Raw genomic sequence first — 18,089 nt, forward strand, 5'->3', positions numbered from 1 at the left:
CAAAGAATAATGCAAAGATGAATTCCAAAGGAGGAAAATTATATGCCCTGTTTGTAGATTTTGCGAAAGCCTTCGATTCCGTCCAACTCAACAAACTTTGGTCTCTGTTCCAGTACCATGGTCTCAGTAAGAAAATGAGTATACTAATATATATGAGAACGTGAATGTACGTGTCAACCATAATCAAGAAATCGGAAACGTTCGAACTACAAACTAAAAATGCTTTATGGTTCAACGTCTTTATTATACAAGGTCACAGCGTTTCGAGACTCTCTCTTTCTTCAGGTGAGGTGAAGAAGAGACTAGAATCTGTCTCGAAACGCTGTGACCTTGTATAATAAAGAAGTTGAACCATAAAGCACTTTTAGTTTGATTCCTCCAACTTCTAAATGCCTTTGAAACAACTTGTTCTAATTACAACTTCGTGTAAGGCAAGGATGTATACTTCGTCCTTTCCTGTTTTCTGTTTTCATGGCTTCCTGCTCGAATCGAAACTAAATGGTGAAGTGGCATATGACTTCATCCAGAAATAGTTAAAATTTTCCTTCTGTTGTTTGCAGACGATGTTGTGTTGTTTTCAAGTACCGTTAGTGGCCTACTAAGACTACTGAAATAAATGGAAACTAGCAGTAAATATAGAGCAAACAAAAATCGTAGTCTTCGAAAAAGGAGGTAAACCTAAAGAAGAATGGTGGTTGTTTAAGGTGATACACCTAGACTGTTAGTTATTATTAATATTTAAGATTGTATTTTACCAATGGTTTGTCTTGGACCATGCATGTCAAATATGCTTCGCTCCAAGCGCAATAGGCACATGTTGGTATTATAAAGACATTAAGTACACTTGGAGATATCAGTTTCAAAATCTTTTTAAAGATTTTTTATGAAAAAATAAAGTCAATTTTGATGTATGAAGCAGAAATCTTGGCCAGGTTTAGGCTTGCAATTACATTCAGAGTCTCACGTAAACAGTTCGGTAAATACCTTCATTGGGCAGTGGTCTCAACTTGCCGATTCCTTCTAGTCTTAACATCTATTCAGTCTCTAAGTAAAGAATAAAACTCCACGGTAGGGTCAGCGGACTGACAGTTTCACTCCAGCCATCTGACTGATAAAACATGGAACAGGCACTAGCTGTCTTGACATGGAACAGGGCCTAGCTGGCTTCACATCTCAGCAGAGTAAAGGGTATTAATGAAATCTTTACACACTCTAATGGCAGACTGTATTGGAGCACGCATATCATACTAGATTGTGCAAAGAGTTTTACATGAAACAATAGACATCCTGCTCCTCCGGAAACACCACAGCATGAACAATTCCTGATTCCCTTTAATGTGCTCCTAGTCAGACCCTTTCTTGGTGTTCTATGAATTCATTGAGCAGCTGCCTCGTGTGACAACAATATGATCTCACATTGTTTACTCAAACCTTTCCTCACAAAATTTCACTAGTGTTTCTACTGCTACAAAACCAAAGTCCGAGAGGCAAAGAATTGATGCGGTATACAACAAATTGAGGGACATTGCTCTGTCTGCTTATTAATTCATTCGCTCATAAATAAACAAATCAAAATCTTGGTCCATACATTTCCCCCGAATATATGGATCACACTCTGGATATGTATGAAAAGGCCGCTGCAGAACATTTTGCACAACTCACTATTGTTCTGAAACCTAGCACAAATGACAAGGATCGACTGCACTTCAACCTCATAAAGGAATACCACTGAAGAGTAACAGGTCAATCTATACTTGACCTGTAGATTAACCAGTTCACCACGAAAGCCAATCGATATTCCACCGACTTCTGAGACAACAACGACAGAACAGAGATCACCGTACGACCCTCAACTCACTCAAGAAGGAGACAAAGTTTTGGGCAGTAGTGTGGGACCCTTTACTATGGCCAGGTGCATGTGCAGATTGCATAGTACATATGTGAATCATGCGTGATCTACAGCGACGTATCAAAACGTGTCCAGAAAATGCCTGGAAAGACCAAAAAGACAATGTGTCACATATGAGATGCAAGGACGACAGTGCCAATGAAGATGCGCCATGGAATTCGAAGCCGTGGAGTCCCAAAACGAGGGCTAACGATGTCTGTCTGTCCGTCTACTGTCCATGTATATAGCGCGCACTAATTTCAGCGACGGATGGGACGTTATATAGGCGATAGAACGGCAAGACAAGAACAGACAAAGCAGACATGAGTGAATGTGTGTAAAAGGCAAACTCAAAATTCAAATACAATGCTTAATTGTGGTTCATGTACGAAAATAGACTTAGAAACCTATCAAAGTGTAAACTATCTACCAGCAGCATCTGAACTAGAACTGTTCAATACTACCTGTCGTTGAAAATGTGCCTTTGCATCACCACTTTGACTATACAACAGTTTTGTTTTTTTTAAAAGATAGATCATGGACAATTCCATCGTTTTGTTCTCTGCCCATGAAGATTGTGTGTGTCGATGTGAATGGTTATTGAGCTCGTGAATTATAATGTAAAGAGTAACCACAAGTTTTATGCTTTAACAGCGTTTTAATTATTATTTTATTACAATCATTAAGAAATTCGGGTTTTTAACAAAAAGAAACTCACAAGATAATCTGCCCGTGAGTTTAAGTTTCACAAAACATACATGATCAACTAAGGCACATGATACAGGGGAACACCAGTAAACTCCTCCTTGCATGTCAACATTGGGTTCCACAGTCTATGTTGAATAAGAAAGACGAAGAATGTTTTATAGACCAGTGTTTTCTTCTAGAATGTCATGCATTCCTTACTTTGCTAGGGATATAAACCTACATGACCATTCAGTAATGCTTCACCACTATTCACTGAAATATTTAAATACCAGTTATATTTCTGACAGGTAACACATACACAACAGATATAGGTTCAACAAGGTGAAAACCCATGACTTCTTTGATTAACCACTTTCAAAATAAAAATGTACAATACAGCAACTCTAACGTTTAATGTCAACAAACGTGTCACAAATATATTGAATAGGTGTTGCAACTGGAATGAATCGTCGAGTTGAGGCCACTATCCAGTATTTACAAAGCTGTTTAAGTGGGATTCTGTAAGTAACTGCATGCCTAACCTGACCAAATCTCTCCTTAGACATCAGTTGTGTAATTGCTGTACTTGTCTATTTCCTGCACATTTCGTCTCCAGGGCACTTTAACATGTTCATGAAGTGTGATAAGTCATGTCTTACCCTAGACAGCAGCTTTCAGTCACCATGTTATGAACTTCATGCTTTGGCGAGCGCAGACTATTTGAAATACGCACTCCCACTACTCTACCACAACTCACTAAATGTAAACTCTATTCTTTACAACAAGCTCTACATAGGTCTATTCATTAAACTGTTGTTTTCTCGTTTCATGTAAAACACCACAAGAACAAACCGCTACTTGATTAGACTTCCTGACCTGTAAAACAATGTCTGCATTAGCCTGTGCATTTGGGTTTTCTGCATGAATTAATGGTTTAACCAGTTTAAGCAAAAGCAGGCCTGGTTCCCACCATATATAAACTACTAACACTGCATTAAAAGCTTGTGAGTAAATAAACATTTATCAGTCATACAACTGTTGTGTAAACGTTTTAGAAATACGGGATCTAACTCAATATATTCAGGGCCGAACCAAGAAAGGTGGGCAGCTGTAGCTTGCGGGGGCATCTCATCATTAGCATCAATACCTCGTGCAGTTTCTGAAGGCAACGCTAGACATCACATGGCACCACTATATGAATTGTTCCCAGAGACTGAAGTATTAGATACAAGTCAGTAGCCAACAGGATCAATACACATCCTGGGGCAGGTACCACAACACTTCCTGGCGCCAGGACAGTCTCGGTCTGTGCTGCAGTGTGGATTCAGTGGACAGGATGGTAGGGAGTCCGGACACTGGGACAGTTTAGGACACACCCCATTCTTCTCAGATGATATGGGTACTTTACATACTCTGGGACACCTGCCACAGCACTTTCTGTCGCCAGGACAATCGCCGTCGTGGTCACATCTCGCTGTACACAGTCCTGTGATGGGGGACTCGACGGGACATGCACCATCTTTCACTGAAACAGAAGCTCCTGATGGAGAGATATGTTGACTTGTAACGTGACTGCATAGTCCGATTACCTAAACTGAATACTGAGTTGTGTGCTGAGGTATCACGTCTGGTACCTCAACCCATGGTCCCCGAGGGACCAGTGAATAACGTATTTATCTTACAGAACACCTCAATGATAATTTTGAACTGTTTGAAGCATGGGTATCGGGTCGGTCACTTCACCAAACCTGTGTCAATCAGACGATTCGAATCTTGCATCTTGGTATTTTTCCCGCAGGTATTATCTTAGTAAAGTCGCCGCGGTGTAATTCCCTTTCTTAATAAATACTCCTCGTTTGTAAGTGGGGTCCATCAGGAAAACGACATTCATGTGTGAGATATGATAAATGACCATTTGCTCACCTTTGGGTACACACTCTGGGCGTGGTGGTGGACATGGACCCAGGATGCAGTGAGAGAATCGGACCTTACACGCCATGTTAGGGGGACACCACTTGATCTGCAATATGGGTTTACGGCTGACTGAACATTTGAAGAGTTGTAAATAGGATTCTTCTCTAACAACACAGCTTGATCCCAGGTCCGCGTCTTCAAGACCAAATACATGCTATATATAATGTGCAGGCTTCAAATAACTCTCTTATTTGAAGGATTTGTTTTACGAATGTAAAACTGTTGATAATCAGACTGACCTTTACTTAAACGAAGCGCGGCAGGTGAAACTGATGGCGAAGGCACTCTTATTTCGGAATTCTTAAATGATATATTGACAGCGTACATTGGGTTTTGGTTGGCACTTGTCATAGTATCCCAGTTACGTAGATCGATACTCATACTATTGATCACTGGATTACCTGGTCCAGAACCATTGTTTAGAGACAGGCACCATATAACTGGAATGTTTCGGAATGCAGCGTAATCTCACTCCTTGTTCAGCGTGTTTTGTCGCCTTGAAATCAGGTGCAAACAGAGGAATGTCAAGTGAAGACCTGGTACACCGATGAATGGTTTTGATAGATGTCTTAACTGGTTGAAATACAGGAAACGGACCCAATGCGCTGACATTGACAGTGTTCTGATTAGAAAGATACCTAAACTCATTGTGTATCATTATGTTCATATGGCACTAATGTACACAGTCATATCCGATGATTGTCTCTTGACATTCTAAGGCTAACTGCAGCAAGAGCTATTAGAATGGCAGTATAGGTTTTTGATATCCTAAGTTTAATGCACAGGTTGGCGTGATGTTACGAACTGAATTATACTGTTGGTAGATACAAACATATTGAAACAATGGATTGTGAAACAGCTCTACTAATGCCTGATCTATGCCAACAAACTCGTGTCAATATATAGTCTCAGTTCTGTCTCCGCAACATACATCAACCTAAGAACAGTACGTACACTCAGTGCTATATGTGACATAATTATGTCTGACAGGATATGACTTCAAACGATTTTGAGCGGCATCTCATTGATGTTAAGTTAGATTTGAATTGAGGGTCCGTTATAAAAGTAGGACACGCTATGCACAGACAGACATAATTTCGTTTTTGTTTGCTGTTCACAAACAGATAGAAACATATTCCACAAAGCACCATCAAGTATGGAACGTGTTGAGTTAATGTCATCCAGTATTGTGTCCTTTCTACAACAACTTACTGTGTGCTACACTACGGAACGAATAAGACACCAGTAATGTGTCCTTTCTACAACAACTTACTGTGTGCTACACTACGAAACGAATAAGACACCAGTATTGTGTCCTTTCTACAACAACGTACTGTGTGCTACACTACGGAACGAATAAGACACCAGTATTGTGTCCTTTCTACAACAACTTACTGTGTGCTACACTACGGAACGAATAAGACACTATTAATGTGTCCTTTCTACAACAACTTACTGTGTGCTACACTACGGAACGAATAAGACACCAGTATTGTGTCCTTTCTACAACAACGTACTGTGTGCTACACTACGGAACGAATAAGACACCAGTATTGTGTCCTTTCTACAACAACTTACTGTGTGCTACACTACGGAACGAATAAGACACTAGTAATGTGTCCTTTCTACAACAACGTACTGTGTGCTACACTGCGGAACGAATAAGACACTAGTATTGTGTCCTTTCTACAACAACGTACTGTGTGCTACACTACGGAACGAATAAGACACTAGTAATGTGTCCTTTCTACAACAACTTACTCTGTGCTACACTACGGAACGAATAAGACACTAGTAATGTGTCCTTTCTACAACAACTTACTGTGTGCTACACTACGGAACGAATAAGACACCAGTATTGTGTCCTTTCTACAACAACTTACTGTGTGCTACACTACGGAACGAATAAGACACCAGTATTGTGTCCTTTCTACAACAACTTACTGTGTGCTACACTACGGAACGAATAAGACACCAGTATTGTGTCCTTTCTACAACAACTTACTGTGTGCTACACTACGGAACGAATAAGACACCAGTATTGTGTCCTTTCTACAACAACTTACTGTGTGCTACACTACGGAACGAATAAGACACCAGCATTGTGTCCTTTCTACAACAACGTACTGTGTGCTACACTACGGAACGAATAAGACACCAGTAATGTGTCATTTCTACAACAACGTACTGTGTGCTACACTACGGAACGAATAAGACACCAGTAATGTGTCCTTTCTACAACAACTTACTGTGTGCTACACTACGGAACGAATAAGACACCAGTAATGTGTCCTTTCTACAACAACGTACTGTGTGCTACACTACGGAACGAATAAGACACCAGTAATGTGTCCTTTCTACAACAACTTACTGTGTGCTACACTACGGAACGAATAAGACACCAGTAATGTGTCCTTTCTACAACAACGTACTGTGTGCTACACTACGGAACGAATAAGACACCAGTAATGTGTCCTTTCTACAACAACGTACTGTGTGCTACACTACGGAACGAATAAGACACTAGTAATGTGTCCTTTCTACAACAACGTACTGTGTGCTACACTACGGAACGAATAAGACACCAGTAATGTGTCATTTCTACAACAACGTACTGTGTGCTACACTACGGAACGAATAAGACACCAGTAATGTGTCCTTTCTACAACAACGTACTGTGTGCTACACTACGGAACGAATAAGACACCAGTAATGTGTCCTTTCTACAACAACGTACTGTGTGCTACACTACGGAACGAATAAGACACTAGTAATGTGTCCTTTCTACAACAACGTACTGTGTGCTACACTACGGAACGAATAAGACACCAGTATTGTGTCCTTTCTACAACAACTTACTGTGTGCTACACTACGGAACGAATAAGACACCAGTAATGTGTCCTTTCTACAACAACGTACTGTGTGCTACACTACGGAACGAATAAGACACTAGTAATGTGTCCTTTCTACAACAACGTACTGTGTGCTACACTACGGAACGAAGAAGACACTAGTATTGTGTCCTTTCTACAACAACTTACTGTGTGCTACACTACGGAACGAATAAGACACCAGTATTGTGTCCTTTCTACAACAACTTACTGTGTGCTACACTACGGAACGAATAAGACACTAGTAATGTGTCCTTTCTACAACAACTTACTGTGTGCTACACTACGGAACGAATAAGACACTAGTATTGTGTCCTTTCTACAACAACTTACTGTGTGCTACACTACGGAACGAATAAGACACCAGTAATGTGTCCTTTCTACAACAACGTACTGTGTGCTACACTACGGAACGAATAAGACACTAGTAATGTGTCCTTTCTACAACAACGTACTGTGTGCTACACTACGGAACGAATAAGACACCAGTATTGTGTCCTTTCTACAACAACTTACTGTGTGCTACACTACGGAACGAATAAGACACCAGTAATGTGTCCTTTCTACAACAACGTACTGTGTGCTACACTACGGAACGAATAAGACACTAGTAATGTGTCCTTTCTACAACAACGTACTGTGTGCTACACTACGGAACGAAGAAGACACTAGTATTGTGTCCTTTCTACAACAACTTACTGTGTGCTACACTACGGAACGAATAAGACACCAGTATTGTGTCCTTTCTACAACAACTTACTGTGTGCTACACTACGGAACGAATAAGACACTAGTAATGTGTACTTTCTACAACAACTTACTGTGTGCTACACTACGGAACGAATAAGACACTAGTAATGTGTCCTTTCTACAACAACTTACTGTGTGCTACACTGCGGAACGAATAAGACACTAGTAATGTGTCCTTTCTACAACAACTTACTGTGTGCTACACTACGGAACGAATAAGACACTAGTATTGTGTCCTTTCTACAACAACTTACTGTGTGCTACACTACGGAACGAATAAGACACTAGTATTGTGTCCTTTCTACAACAACTTACTGTGTGCTACACTACGGAACGAATAAGACACCAGTAATGTGTCCTAACTACAACAACTTACTGTGTGCTACACTACGGAACGAATAAGACACTAGTAATGTGTCCTTTCTACAACAACTTACTGTGTGCTACACTACGGAACGAATAAGACACTAGTAATGTGTCCTTTCTACAACAACTTACTGTGTGCTACACTGCGGAACGAATAAGACACTATTAATGTGTCCTTTCTACAACAACTTACTGTGTGCTACACTACGGAACGAATAAGACACTAGTAATGTGTCCTTTCTACAACAACTTACTGTGTGCTACACTACGGAACGAATAAGACACTAGTAATGTGCCCTTTCTACAACAACTTACTGTGTGCTACACTACGGAACGAATAAGACACTAGTAATGTGTCCTTTCTACAACAACTTACTGTGTGCTACACTACGGAACGAATAAGACACTAGTAATGTGTCCTTTCTACAACAACTTACTGTGTGCTACACTACGGAACGAATAAGACACTATTAATGTGTCCTCTCTACAACAACTTACTGTGTGCTACACTACGGAACGAATAAGAGACTATTAATGTGTCTGCCTTTCACCTTCGGGAACTAAATCGGCTATGGTCACTTCACTCAACAAACTACTGTGTGTAAAGAAATGGAACCTATGACATACACTTTACTACAGTCATCCCCGAGCCATGACCTTGTCAGATGTATAATACAAGAGCAGTTAAATACGTAAATATTTACATTTATGCCAGCATTGATGTTGTTCAACAGAGTGAGTGAGTGAGTTAACAGTTAACGTCATATCGGCAATATTTCAGCCATATCGTGACGAGAACATGTTTGATATTGAAATGAAATGTGCATACACTTTAGAAACCTGACGTCAAAGGACAGTAAAACAACTAGAATATCACAGTTACAATTTAAAACTAGTGTGGAAAGTTAAAACTAATTTCACAATTTGGACAATATAAAATACGGGCTATTTATCACCAACAACCGAAGGCAGATCACCACACTAGGAACCACTACATTTGCTTCCTGCATAGACCATACATTCAGCTGCTAGCAATTTAGGAAATCTAGCCATATATTAAAAAGACACACATCCTACGATTAAAAATATTTACAGTTTTAGTTTTCTTTGAATGTTCGTGGACTTACGTACCCTCTCAGGAGGACAATAATTTCACAGTACTTTAACCCCCCTCGAGGATACAGCCACTAACAACCACAGTCACGAATATAAACTTCCAACACTAAAATATTTATCTATTTACAAGTCATTTAACAAATCTATTTCTTTTAAAAATGCAATGATTAAATGAGAACTTATATTATCAAAAAGATAATTCATAGTTCTTGTTTTGAAATAGGTATCCCTTGTGATGGAATATTCGACACAGTCAAGCAAGTCATGCTTGACCATATTTATTTCATCACAAGGGACGCAGAACGGAGGATCCTCACCTTTCAATAGGTATTCATGAGTATATCTCGTATGGCCAATACGACATCGCCGCTTGATGACCTCTTCAAACCTGGACTGACAACCCAAGTAGGTATAACCAACATAAGGTTTTATTGCATGTAATTTATTTATGCCCACTTGGGTGTCCCACGTCTTCTGCATCAGATCACGGATATAAGATTTAATGTAAGCTTTATAAGCGTGTAAGGAATAAGAAGTGGTGTCACAGATTTGTTGAGTACTGCCTTGACAGCAGGATCGGCCATCGTGTTCTGGTAACACGAAATGTCAACGTGGCTGGGAAACCAACAAAAGACAATGTCGTATTGGCCACTAACAAGTTCATTATACAATTAAAATATTTCAATATTTAAAGTGGATATTTGCAAGAAGTATTTTTAATAGCTTGAAGCAAGAAAGAGAGTCTGGATAGATTATATGCTGTTTATGTTTTGGGTGTCCTTGAACATATTTGAGAGCCGTTAATATGGCGTTAGCTTCAGCTGTGAAAATGGACCTGTTATCGGGTAATCTAGAAGATATTGTTCTGGATCCAATGACAGTGGCATAACCTACTGCGCCACCGTCTTTGTACCCATCTGCAAATAAGGATTTGTAATATATATATATATATATATATATATATATATATATATATATATATATATATATATATATATATATATATATATATATATATATATATATATATGTGTGTGTGTGTGTGTGTATATGTGTGTGTGTGTATATATGTGTGTGTGTGTGTGTATGTATGTTTTATTTGATTATATTGTCATTCATTAGTTTCTGTTTTTTTAAATGTAGTTAATGTTAGGTCGACCTGTGGTCTAACTAATTGCCAAGGAGGAGAAGAAAGAAGACGGGAAGGAGCTATATTATCCAGCTCAATGCCAGCAGCAAAAATAAGTGGTTTTATTCTAAAGTAAGAGGCCGAACAAGAGAAGATGTCTCATTGTATAAATCCTCATACAGAGGATTGAAGACACAGTTATATGCAGGATTTGACACATTCGAATGTAGCTTTGTTATATACTGTAAAGCTAATTTTATGAGATGGTTCATCAGCCTCGACGTATAGGCTGTCAACAACTGAAATTCGAAAGGAACCAAGACAGAGTCTTAGACCTTGACGACGGACTGAATCTAATAGTTTTAGGTTGCTTTTGCAGGCTCCACCATACACAATGGAGCGAACCAGTGATCGGTACAGGTGTAGGAGGGTAGCTTGATCCCCTCCCCACTTGGAACTGGAAATAACTTTTAATAGATCTAATGTTTTCAAACATTTATTTTTTAGGTATTTAATGTGTGGAAGAAAAGTAAAATGGGAGTAAAAAAGTATACCCAAGAACTTGTCTTCCTTTACAACTTTGCTAGCGCTTGTTTTGCTTAAATGTGCGCCTTGCTTTAGCATTTAACACTTTATGTTTATTTAAATTATGCGCCATTGTGTGGAGGCGGAAATAATGTTCAGCTTTTTTCCGTGCTTTCCTAGCTTGTTTACAGTCATTAGTAAACCATGGTTTACGTATGCATGGATTTATAGAGGACTTAGGAATACATTCATCGGCTATTATGTTGAGCTCATCAGAGAATAACTGTACTGAATCAGGAACATCAATGGAACGATCAGGAATTAATTTGTCCTTGCAAAGTAGTTTGAACAAAGGCGAACTTTATTGAAGTTCAATCTTGACCATGGACGGATATCAGCTGGATTTATTGCCTGAATAATGGCCGGAAAATGATCGCTGCAACACAGATCATTGTGAACTAACCATTCGAATTCATTTAAGAGATCTGCATCAGTGAGTGACAAATCAAGAGAAGAATATGCACCTGTACCAGGATGTAAATACGTTTTCGAATTATCGTTGAATATACATAGTTCATTGTTTGAAAGAAAATCTTCTAATATCTTCCCATTTCTGTTTGTATTAGAACTACCCCAAAGTGGATTATGGCCGTTAAAGTCACCTATAATGATACATGGCTTAGGGAGCCTGAATATCTGTTTATTGAAAAGTGAAAAATGGTGATACATAAACTGAGCACAAAGTGAATACAATATTCAAAGTCAGCCTGACGGCAGCAGCTTAAAGTGGTGTATTCAGGGGGACATGGCTTTGTACAACTCCCTGCCTCACCAAAATTGAAGAACCCTTTGTAGCTCTAGGTCCTTGAGAATAATAATTATAAGAATCATATTACCTTATATCCATGCGGTCAGTGTCTCCAGAATAGGTTTCTTGCAAGCAGAATGGTTTGAAGTCCTGTATCAGTAACTGTAATTCATTTAAATTGTTCCTCAGTCCTCTACAATTCCACTGGATGATGTTGGTTGAGCGGCGGATTGACTTCAACCTCTAAAGGTTCAAATTGGCTGTTAACCGTTATAGGGGAAGACTCTGAGGAAGGCAGCTCCAAATGGTACATTGTGCTTCAAAAGATACCTGCTCCCCATCCACCATGGAGTGTCTACGAGGACGGTGTTACAGCGGAAACCAGTTTGTTCCACAGGGTTTGGTGCGACCAGCCGATTGATTGAATCGGGCCTATTCAACCATCCGTCTAGGTGAAGTTAGGGCCAAAGTGGCGTGTTGAGCAACAGAAACACGGTTGCAGGCCCCTGTAACCCTCAACCACCAGGATCCCCTCCTCCACCGACACAGGGCCGCAACCCACGGCTAACGGGTTGGTGGACCAAATATGCCCCCGGGTCCACAACGGGGGGACGGCGAGCACTTAGCGTTACCCAGCACCCAATACGAGGAGGTGGCTCGCCACGAGTGCCTGTTCAACAGAAGGGTGCATTAGTTTGACAACACAACTGTGCACCTAGCAGAATTCACAGCAGTAAGGAAGAAACACAGGTGAAAACATGACACAAACAGGTATGCATTTAGTGCACCGCACATAGACCGCAGCGGATAACATCGTATAGTAATAGAGTGGATCTAGAATACCTACTGCACATGGGTCGGGTCTCTGACTGTAGGCAATGCAGCAGGTCACACAGCAGACAATCACCTGGAAATGTATTGAAGACATCTACATGTGTTTATCACTGATCAAAAAGTGTGAATTTGATTGACCGTGAAATTCACGCCCCAATTTGTATTTCCTATAAGATACGTAGTGTGAGGTAGGTGTATGATATGGAACGTACGGGTGGGAATGATCTCCCGCAACCCCTGCTTGCAGTAGGAGGGTCGGCGGGCATGATGACAGTTGATGGTGTCATGGCTTCAACTAACTGAACAGCGAATCATTGGAATGCTCAAGACTAAGTCAAACAACAAACAGCAGAAACTTTAGAAACATTCCAAAACATGTCCATTATTTGTAGGTGTGGTGTTTGAAGGGCTGTATGTGTTTAAGCATGGCAGTATCTTTGTGGGTTAAGTCCCCTGTTTTGTCCGCACCTTCACTGAACTCCTGACTTTCGCACACATCGTAAACATCTACCAAGAGAGAGGCGCATTGATCAGATCTATACAAGTGAAGGTAAACGTCAAAACACTTACCAGTATGACAGGCGGCATGACGCGCTGTGCAGCTTCTTGTGCAGCTGGATTTAGACGGAATGAATGTAAAGGCCAAGTGCTCGTTTATCACGTTGACACGTGACGTGGGTACTTCAGACTAGCAGCATACAGCGGCAATACGTCGTCACGTTCATATTTTAATAGCGTCACGAATAACAGAACAACAGGACATGTTCGTGGTAAGTTAAACACCTCAACTGACCTTTCCTAGACATTCCCACGAACGTCCTAACCGCATGCGACAGTTCAGCACCGCATTACTGTAAACATTCTATTTGCAGAAACAAAACACATACCTCTTGAATTCTGAAGACAGATGAAGCATGTGCCACATGCCTTGTATTAATGTAACATTCATAGTGATTACTGACATCAGAACAGTTAGCCCAGCGTTAGTTAGTTCTTGTTAATCCGGTCAACTGACGTCATTTAACATCTTTTTTCTGTTTCAAATGTAGAAGCAAACAGGCTTGTCGAGTTTCGGATCCCGGTTTTCTTTGTCAAATATCACAATATTACAAGACATAGTGTTTTGCCGAATGATTCAAAAGGGGCAGGCGACAAAGAATCATAAAGGAATTTTTTCCAAAAGGGAATGCAGTGACAGATTTTTCAGCATGCTCTTAAATTAATCAAGTGTAGAGATTCTTGAAGGCAGAAAGAGCACAGTTATCCCACTTACTCTCAACATGAAATGGAAACTTGAAACAACCAAGTGTTAATATCAATTACTGTATTAAAAGTAGGACAGAGCGCCATATGAAGCCGGCCTAGGACAAACACTTAATAACGTGTTTTGTACTTGAGTTGATATCCTTGTCAAGTTGTGAGAATTGGGGATTGTATTGGAATCTAATACACAGTCGTTACACAAAATCTGGGACAGACAGACAGTTTAGTCCTGTGTCAAGGCCACTGTCCCAAAACACAATCTGGGATTAACTTTCACAATCCGTACAGACATATAAAACTCAGATTCCATGAATTATTGCAGACAAGCGTTGTCAGGTACTTAGATTTCCTGTGACGTGCACATATCACACATTCATTTGACGTGTAAGGGCAGTTCTAAGTATACTACCCGTCAAAGGTTTATACTCATTTGAAACACGCACTGTGTTATGTACAACTATATGTTTACATTGACAATGAGTTTCTTCATTAACTTGGGGTAAACAACTGCAAACCCTCTGTAGATGAACTGCGCGAGGATCATGCAACACATTGCTGAGTAGCATGTGCATTTATCCTGTATGGGAACAACAGCGTTTTGAAGTAAAGTTTTGTCAACAATTCGCCCATTTGCTCCGGATTTCACCATTTATTGGACTCATACCAATAAATATTTCAACGTTACAGCATTGCTTTAGAATCCATCAGTTCAGATGTAAACAGTACCTTTAAACAGTATGAAATATTTAGCAAAATCTAGTTTAGTTGACCGATGTAAGTGGCTACATTAAGACGAGAGAAACCTTTGATGGGTAGTGTATATATCCTAAGTAAGCACTGAACAATATCATAGGCAACGCTACATTTATTTCCATGGCCCAGGACATCCATTATCCCAGAGGCCGAGAGATCCTGATGGACAGCATCCCGATGCTCGCGCAGATATCCTACCCTGCTTCTTGAGCTTGACACTCCCTCGGACAACACCCACAACCCCTTGGATATATCCAGTCTACTGTGACAGGACATGGTCCAAGGGTATCTCGAACCATATGTCACTTTGTCAGCCACTCTGTCCACTTGAAACATAAATAGCTTGGTTTGTTCAATTCCGAGATTCATAGACCTCTTCTGTGTATGTGCTATATGCCTGGTCCCCCATCTCAACTAATATTTAGTCACTGATATATTCTAAAATTAGTAACAAAACTTAACTCAACGATTACTATGGGACTCACAAAAGTAAGTACATTTTCCCAAATTAATATATGCATGAATAGGGTTGAACTATTTAGTGTTACGTCCGTTAATCTGCAGAGGAAAGAATATGGAGGTACGGAAGGAACTAGTTCGATCGACCCATAAGCCCAAGACTCGTTTGAACTAGTATAGCTAGTTCTTAACTATTAAAGCTCGTTTTCAGGTTCTCCCTCACCTGGTCAGTGGAATGTCCTAGACTGCATAAGTGCCTTTCTATGATTACCGATTAGTATACATTATATATATTTAGCTATCCTAGAATAGAATGATGTTACCATTCAGTGTTTGATCAGGTGAGAATCATGATGAAAGCTGTTTTCTGAAATAACAGCTAAATTTCCTTTTTTTTCATGATTGTGTTTAGAAGCCGTGTGACAGTCTAACGAAACGGAGGTACTTAACTAAGATGTAACTTGCTTTTGGTTTGTTTGCAAATTGTTAAACGTTGCACACCTCTGACGAGTTGTACGCCCCCAATGGTACTTCTCGCAGTTGCTTCCGATTATAACCCATCAGTTACTTTCCACAGGCCATTCCTATCACCCTTAGCGAAGCGGTACTGGAGAGGGACGCTCGTTGGACAAGATGGAGCCTGATAAGTATTAGTGATGGAATTTCCAGTGGAAGAGGAAACGTTCGCGTGGAATTGGCGTCTTTTGGAAGGTCAATTTCCAGAAACACGTATCATTAACTTATTCTTTGGCAGAATAATAATCTATCAGCTTTCAATATTTTAAATACATGAAAACTTGATATTTGCAGCGCAGTTCATCTGTCAATAGAGATCATTGAGGGATATTTTATGGCTGTTCATTCACTTTACTTTATCTGCTCACATGTGGTCACATATGCCATGGGATTGTGCCCCCCATCATCTTTGAATAATTCTTCCAAGAATTTGCCGTTTTCGAAGATACTGTCACAATTCCAGAGGAAGAAAACTGAGGTTGTAATATTCCTCCGTTATGCAAGTTCATGCCGCGAAAGTAGTGCTGCCAGGCCCCGCCACTCTATTTTCATAGTAAGTCAAGTGATCGACATGTAGACGAAACAGGCTGACAATAACGTCTAAGATAAATAACTGGAAACATACACTGCATGAAACAACGTTAGTCAAACTGTCAAACATGTGAAATATTTAAGACACATTAGTAACGATTGATATGTTTATTGCGAAAGAAGTCATCTAGATGTTCAGGAAAACACCTTGAAATGAACAGCAACCACTTCAATTATCGAAAAACAATTAGATTAGGTAATCCAGGTTTGCCAGAGTTGACAAAAGACACAAGTGGTATTCCTATGACCGCAGACAACAATGTAACATATCTGCGATCACCTGGCACAAGTGATTGTCAGTACTGCAGTTATTCAGAAATCCCGCTAGACCTACATACCCGCTGCTTGACCGCTCGCTGTGTTACATTCAGTATAACTGATTCTCACTCTCACAAGACATCGGTTAGTTGACATTATATTATATTTTGCTGACGCTGAATAGCTGTAACCAATCAGTAAAACAAACAGTAAATTGCTTCATTGTCCGGACACTGTAAATCATGTTCACGAACCGTAACAGCGCCTCCCTTGCCTCCCGGGCGATGTTTACGTAACTGCCCTCAGTCATTGGGAACAATAAACATTGAGTTGACATGATGAACTCTTGTTAACTAAGTGTACGCGAGGTACAGACATAACTCAAAGGCGTGGATGACCAGTGAGCTCTTTTCTGATTGGCTGAATGTTTTGGACAGACAGGTGCGTTCAAGTGATTTTGCTTCTAGACAATGCTGCAAGCCATAAATGTGCGTTTATGTGCTGTATTCAGAAACCAGGTGTATTCTTGTCTCTATCTCCACAGCCACCAGGTGTATCCTTGTCTCCATCTCCACAGCCACCAGGTGTATCTTTGGTCTCCATCTATTCAGAAACCAGGTGTATTCTTGTCTCCATCTCCACAGCCACCAGGTGAGTCTTTGGTCTCCATCTACACTCTCATGGTTTTCATTTACTAGTAGTTGAAGCAAAGACACCCCAGCCTCTTTGCAAAACTGTGTCTTTCTGCTCATAAATCTGACGTTCTGTTCTGGACCACTACAACAAAACAAGGTAATTTCATCGTCAACTTGAAAAGCATAAGTTTGAAGAATATCGCTGATTTGATATAGTTCGAGCAAAGAGCTAATTTCCTCTTTCCAACTATACTTTAATCAGAGGGGACCTATGAAACCGCTATATGTGTTTCATAAACATTCAGAGAGACCAAGAATTCTTGTATGACAAGAAGTAAGACATCCACTTTCCAATCGTCCACTTTGCCCTTAATATCGACGAAGACACAGGCGCTTTACTATGATGTATTTAAAAGTAGGACCTATATACATAACGTATAGAAAGGTGTGACAGTAAATCGGAACAAAATAGCGGCCCGTCTTGCCTCGGCTCGGTTTCGGTCGGACAAACGCTTCCATTGCTGTGACCGTTGAAAAAACTGAATCTTAATTTTGAACTGCTTGAAGCTCTTCTGTTGAATGCGAAGAGAATCGCCATTTAGCAGACGACACAAGGTAAACGGATTTAGAGTTGTCTTCCCTTCC

The 18,089-nt window shown here is 40.1% G+C and overlaps 1 protein-coding gene across 1 annotated transcript; it reads right to left on the reverse strand.

The window, feature by feature from the left end:
• Positions 1-3,569: 3,569 nt before the first annotated feature.
• Positions 3,570-13,672, reverse strand: LOC137287403 (perlwapin-like). The gene is made up of 4 exons (XM_067819667.1): positions 13,540-13,672; positions 12,983-13,042; positions 4,499-4,595; positions 3,570-4,100 (listed from the first exon to the last, which is right to left on the reverse strand). The coding sequence occupies exons 1-4, from the start codon at positions 13,555-13,557 to the stop codon at positions 3,808-3,810; spliced, it is 468 nt and encodes a 155-aa protein (XP_067675768.1). The 5' UTR covers positions 13,558-13,672; the 3' UTR covers positions 3,570-3,807.
• Between the last annotated feature and the right edge of the window lie 4,417 nt (positions 13,673-18,089).

The sequence above is a fragment of the Haliotis asinina genome, chromosome 6, assembly GCF_037392515.1.
Source record: "Haliotis asinina isolate JCU_RB_2024 chromosome 6, JCU_Hal_asi_v2, whole genome shotgun sequence".
Lineage (NCBI taxonomy): Eukaryota > Metazoa > Mollusca > Gastropoda > Lepetellida > Haliotidae > Haliotis > Haliotis asinina.

Excerpts from the sequence above, each read along its gene's own strand:
- LOC137287403 (XM_067819667.1), bottom strand. Across the intron at positions 4,596-12,982 it reads AGAGACCCGACCCATGTGCA|ATCAAGTGGTGTCCCCCTAA; the intron begins GTAGGTATTCTA and ends CCCATATTGCAG. Across the intron at positions 4,101-4,498 it reads CCCAGAGTGTGTACCCAAAG|TGAAAGATGGTGCATGTCCC; the intron begins GTGAGCAAATGG and ends CTTCTGTTTCAG.